Source organism: Trichoderma reesei (assembly GCF_000167675.1).
Source record: "Trichoderma reesei QM6a unplaced genomic scaffold TRIREscaffold_64, whole genome shotgun sequence".
NCBI lineage: Eukaryota > Fungi > Ascomycota > Sordariomycetes > Hypocreales > Hypocreaceae > Trichoderma > Trichoderma reesei.
This window is the reverse complement of record NW_006711211.1, coordinates 7,781-14,482: the sequence shown is the minus strand read 5'-3', so window position 1 is coordinate 14,482 and position 6,702 is coordinate 7,781. Positions and strand designations below refer to the sequence as shown.

The 6,702-nt window shown below is 21.8% G+C and overlaps 1 protein-coding gene across 1 annotated transcript; it reads left to right on the top strand.

Moving 5' to 3' along the window:
- Positions 1 to 158: 158 nt before the first annotated feature.
- Positions 159 to 2,012, top strand: TRIREDRAFT_112688 (uncharacterized protein; the record flags this gene model as incomplete). Its single annotated transcript, XM_006969959.1, has 10 exons — positions 159 to 167; positions 318 to 350; positions 383 to 420; positions 479 to 492; positions 677 to 683; positions 907 to 914; positions 1,078 to 1,092; positions 1,805 to 1,812; positions 1,940 to 1,943; positions 1,995 to 2,012. Coding segments are annotated over 10 exons (153 nt in total), but the record flags the coding sequence as incomplete, so codon positions are not given.
- Positions 2,013 to 6,702: the final 4,690 nt, after the last annotated feature.

Genomic DNA, 6,702 nt, shown 5'->3' with positions numbered 1-6,702 from the left:
ATAACTATTTTATTTTAACTAGACAGTAGCTAGTAAAATACTAGTTTTAATATATTTATTAATATATACTTTAAAACAGTCTAGATATTTTTTATACTTAAGATAGATAAGCTTAAATGCTCCCTTAATTAACTTCTTAAAGTAAACTTATATATTAGTAAGAGATAGTAAGACTAGTGCATACTTATTAATATATCCTTTTTAATATTTCTTATAGGCCTTTTAAATAGTTTTAAGTTCTTAAGCAGTTTATTCTTTTAGCAGAGCTACCTTAATAATAGGATTTAGTATATTCTTCCTGCCTTATAATATAATAGCAGTGTTTTTAATTACCTTTCTAATTATACTAAGTAAGTTATAAAATATATAGTAAGAAATACAGGGTAGAAATGCAGAATAAAAAAAAACTAAGTGCTAAAGGTAAGAGAAAAAAAAAAAAAAAATAGTAAAAGTAAACTAAAGGAAAGAAATAAATAAGAGAACCTAAGGCTAGTAAGAGATATAAGAAAGCTTAAGTTAATTATAAAAACTAAGTAAATAAAAAAAAGGTTTATATATTTTTTTACTTTAGTATATATATGCCTAGTTATTAGCTAGTTATTTTAGTATATTTTTACTAGGAATTTATACTTATATATTTATTTTTAATATCTAGTATACTTTTATACTCTTAAAGTCTAGAAGTAAGTCTTAAGTAGGCTTTTATTACTTATACTTTTATATTAAGTCCTTTACTATTTATACTAGCTCTCTTTTTTTAACTTATTAATCCTTATATAGGCTATAGCCTTTTTATTTTACTAAGTACTTAATTTAGTAATTCTTCCCTCTTTTATTTAATTATTAGTTAACTAGCTTTTTTACTTTATATTATTCTTCTTTATTAACTATAATCCTTTTTAATAGCAGCGCCTGTTAGTTAAAAGGATCTAGGGTTATTAATGCTAGAAAGAGGTATATAACTAAAACTATATTATATACCCTTTATTAAGGTAGAAGCTTAAGTTAATAGGCTAGTAGGCTAATGCATTTTATAACTTTAAATAGTTCTGTATATTAATTTAACTACTTATATAGTGGCTTTTTAAGCAGGTAGTATCTTTTATATAACCTTAAAAACACTTTATCTCTAACTTTAAACTTAATTAAGTTATAATATTAATTATATATTTATTTTACTATTACTAAAGCTTTTTTTATTAAGTGCTAGGCCTTTTATATATATAATAGTTAAAGGGTGTTAATAGCTTTTTAGTTAAGTTACTGGTTTTTTTTTATAATATTTAATAGGCTGTTTAGTTTAAATTCTATTACTAACTTATTTAGTAATTATTTTACTACTATACTAACTGTATTATTAAAATAGAACTAGTATAAGTATAACTTTTAGCTATAGGATATTACTAATTATAGTATAATATTATAATACTATTTTTATAATTTAATTCTTAACTTTTAATATTTTATTTATTTATAAATAGTATGCAGTTTTAATAGCTAGTCTAACTAAAAGTGCTATAAATAAATGCTTTTAAAATTTAAATATAAATTTTAAATTTTTATTACTAATAATTACCTTTAGTATGCCTTAATTATAAAGAAGTAGCGCTTAAAGAAATACCATAGCTTATTATTAAGCTATGTATTTTATTAATCTAGGTATTAAAAGCGACTTATAGCTTTATTTATAAGTAACTATAAGTATAGTATTTAGCAGATAGTTATAACTATTTATCTTTTAAAATAATTAGAGTTTTTTTAAAGGTATACTAATAATAAAATTTATTATAATAATATAAAATAGCTAAGCTAGTATTTAAATAGGTTGTAATTTACTTAAAGGCTTTACTATATCTTTCTAGTTAGTAAAACAGGTTAAATAATAAGTAATATACTATTATAATTATCTAGCTAGTTATAAAATACTAAAACTATTTAGTAAAGTAAGTGTCTTTTTTAACCTTAAATAGAATTATATATTATATACTGCCTAGAATACTTCTTTAATATAATTAAATAAAATATATAAATAAGCTTAACTATTATTATCTTTTTAATATATAAGCCTATTTTTATAAAAGAAAGGTATATAAATTAGCTGCTGCTTTTAGTTATAATAAGATATTATTACTAGCTTATTCTTCCTAGCTAACTTTATTAATTTTACTTATCTTTTTTTATTTTCTTTAACTATCTTTTAAATAGTATTAAAGTGCTAGTTATTTTTATATCCTTTTTATATCTTCTTTTTTAAATTATTAATAACTAAGAGCTTTATTAATATATAATATATATTTAAATCCTAGACTTTATTTAATTTACTTTATTCTTTTTTTAACTTAAGTATATTAAAATTTATAAAGAGTTATAAAAGTGTATTTAAAATAAAGTTAATCTTGCCTAAGATATAATATACTTTAAGTTAAAATTAGCTAAGATAAATTAATATACTTATTAATTATTAATTAGCCTTTATAAGGTCTACTATAAATATAGTAGTATAGTTAATAATTCCTTTTATAGCCTAGTAATTAGTTAGAATCTTAACTAGCTATTAATATAACTAGATTATTATTTATATCTTTTTTACTACTTAAATAAAATATACTACCTTTAATTCTATTAGTTTATATTATTATTTTGCTTTTAAAAGTAGCCTGCTAAGAAATATAATTAGCTAGATTTAGTTTACTAGTATTACTAAAGGCACCTATTAATTAAGTTTAAGATAAAAAATAAACACTATCTTATAGGAAGCAGTGTAATCTTATAGTTTAAGTAGAAAGTATAGTAAACCTTTAGTATAAAGCTAAAAATGCAGGGGGTAGATTATATAGGGTAGATTATATTAAAGGTTTCTGCTACTTTAATTAGCTAAAATTATTATATAAGCATAATTTACAGATTAAAAAGGCCAGGCTATAATTTATAAATTAAAGAGGCCAGGCTATAATCTATAGATTTAAAAGGCTAGGCTGCGATTTATAAATTAAAGAGGCCAGGCTGCAATCTATAGATTAAAGAGGCCAGGCTGTAATCTACAGATTAAAAAGGCTAGGCTATAATCTATAAATTAAAAAGGCTAGGCTGCAATTTATAAATTAAAGAGGCCAGGCTGTAATTTATAAATTAAAAAGACTAGGCTATAATTTACAGATTAAAGAGGTTAGACTATAACTTATAAATTAAAAAGGCTAGTCTGCAATTTATAAATTAAAAAGGCCAGGCTATAATTTATAAATTAAAAAGGCTAGACTATAATTTATAAATTAAAAAGGCTAGGCTATAATTTATAAATTAAAGAGGCTAGGCTATAATTTATAAATTAAAGAGGCCAGGCTATAATCCTATTTTATAAGAAGTAGTGTAATCTTATAGTTTAGGTAGAAAGTATAGTAAACCTTTAGTATAAAGTTAAAAATGCAGGGGGTAGATTATATAAGGTAGATTATGTTAAAGGTTTCTGCTACTTTAATTAGCTAAAATTATTATATAAGCATAATTTATAAATTAAAGAGGCCAGGCTATAATCTATAGATTAAAGAGGCTAGGCTATAATTTATAGATTTAAAAGGCTAGGCTGTAATTTATAAATTAAAGAGGCCAGGCTGCAATTTATAAATTAAAGAGGCCAGGCTGTAATTTATAAATTAAAGAGGCTAGGCTATAATTTATAAATTAAAAAGGCTAGGCTGCAATTTACAGATTAAAGAGGCTAGGCTGTAATTTATAAATTAAAAAGACTAGGCTATAATCTATAAATTAAAAAGGTTAGACTATAACTTATAGATTAAAAAGGCTAGTCTGCAATTTATAAATTAAAAAGGCCAGGCTATAATTTATAAATTAAAAAGGCTAGACTATAATTTATAAATTAAAAAGGCTAGGCTATAATTTATAAATTAAAGAGGCTAGGCTATAATTTATAAATTAAAGAGGCTAGGCTATAATTTATAAATTAAAGAGGCCAGGCTATAATTTATAAATTAAAAAGGCTAAATCTCTGCTTTATATAATATATAAATTAAAAAGGCATTAAATATTAGCTGCTAACTTTACTTATAATAATATTAGCTACTAACCTAGCCTAAGTTAAGGTTAAGGTACTGTTCTTATTATTCTTATTATAAATAATATAAGTATACTAATTTATTAAGACCCTTAAAGGCTAACCTTTAAATAAGGAAGATTATTAATATCCCTACTAGTAAGGTTTATAAAAAATATACTGCTTTTAGTAATATTAGTAATATTAGTAAAATAGTTACTATAAAGGTAAAGAAGGTAATAATAGCATTAAAGGGCCTGGTATTTAAGGCTGCGGCGCCTATAGGCATTTAAAAGAGCACTTATTTAACTGCAAGTTAAATAGCTTTAAGCTGCTTTTAATAATATTAGTAATATTAGTAAAATAGTTATTAAAAAGGTAAAGAAGGTAATAACAGTATTAAAAGGCCTAGTATTTAAAGCTGCAGCGCCTATAGGCATTTAAAAAAGCACTTACTTAACTGCAGGTTAGATAGCTTTAAGCAGTAAGAAGCTTAAAAAGCTAGAGATAAAGAAGCTAGAAGCTAGTATTATTAGGCTAAAAAGGGAAATTCCTATAGCTGCCTTTTAAGAGGCAGTTATGCTTAAAGTAGCAGAACTAGCTTATAAGTAGGCCTATCTTAATGCTAAAAAGCGTTTATATACTAAAGTTATTAATACTAAGAATAAGGCTCCTTAATAAGCTGCTACTAAATCTGCGCTTATTAAATCTGCACTTATTAAGGCTGCTCCTGCTAAAGCTGCTCTAGCTAAAGCTGCTTTACCTTAGCTAAACTTAAAAAAGACTATAAAAGTTAAACTGCTAGCTAATATTAAGAGTTTTAATAAAAAGGACTTTTTAAAATTAAAATAAACCTAGGTTATATCTTTATAATAAGCTTTCTTTTTAATAGGCTAATATAAATATAAATATAAAGGTTTTCTCCTTTATTTTAAGTATAAAAAGGTATTAGTAAATAGTATTAGTAGCTAGCTATTTTAAGTAATAGATATATATAAATATATATAAATATAAGTAAATATATATAAATATAAGTAAATATATATAAATATAAGTAAATATATATAAATATAAGTAAATATAAGTAAATATAAGTAAATATAAGTAAATATATATAAATATATATAAATATATATAAATATATATAAATATATATAAATATATATAAATATATATAAATATATATAAATATATATAAATATATATAGATATATATAGATATATATAAATATATATAAATAAAGTAAATTACTTTATTAATTTAATACCTTATAATAAGTAATTAAAAACCTACCCTTTTAATTTATAAATTAAAAAGGGATAGAGTTATTAACTTTATATAATTTATAAATTAAAAAAGCTAGAAAATCTTATTATTAATATAAAATTAACTTTATTATCTTATTTATATATAATCTAACTAAATATATCTAACTAATAATTACACTTAATATATATAAACACTCTACTATATAATAACTATATTTTATAATTAAAGCACCTTATATATTATCTTTCTACCCTTTTTTACCTATATTAGCTGCTTAAGCATACTAGCTAAGCTATTATCACTTTTATTATTATCCCTATCCTTATTATTCTTAAACTTATACTAGTTTTATAAAATAATACTATTACTTTATTAATTAGCATCTTAACCTTATAATATTACTTTTATTAGCTCCTTAGTATTTAGGCTCTAATATATTATAATTTTATAGATATTATCCTTTATTATAAATTAAGCCTTACTAGGATATACTATAAGGTATATTACTAAAGCTAAATAAAACTAGCCCTTTTTTAAAACCTTAATAAAATTATAGTACTTATAAGGCACCCTTCTTACTAAATATTAATTATAAGTTTAGCTAAATATTCTTTTTAAAATCTTATAGGTATATATAACCTATAATTAACTAGTGATTTTATTAAGAATCTTACCTTTAGCTGCTAAAATAACTGCCTGCTTTTATATAAGTCTAGACTCTTAATATAAATTAAAAGAGTTATTTAACTTTAAAATAGTTTAATTAACTTTAGCACTTAGAGGTAAACCTAATTTTTAAAGGCGCCTAATAGTTTAAGAAACAGTTAGTGCATTATGCAGCCACTTAAATATAATGCTATTAAAATATATATAATATAAGTTTATACTAAGTAACTTAAGCGCTATTAAAATTATAAAGCAGTTAACCTTATTATTTAGGTTATTAAAGCGTTTTTAAATACCTTTATAGTTAAATGCAGTATAGTAACTCTGTATTTATAATACTAAAAGGCCTAGGTAACTAAAAGTAAAGTAAAAGATACTAAAAGTAAAAGTTAATAACACTAAATATAAAAAATATACTTAAGGATAACACTTATATTTATAATAGTAAATAGTAGTAGTAAATAAGCAGATGCTTATTTTATATTAAAAGTTAAAGAGCATGCGCTATTATATAAGCTAGCTTTAGTCTTAGTATATAAATAAACTTTACTATAGTAATATAACTAGTAGGATATAGTATATAAATATTAGTTTAAGTAAGGTAATAGTATTACTGCAGGCTGCCTAACTGGTTATACTAAATAATTTCTTATATCTTATTAATGCTAGCTATTACTTAACTGCTGCCTTAACCTATTTTAGTTTTTTTACTAAACTT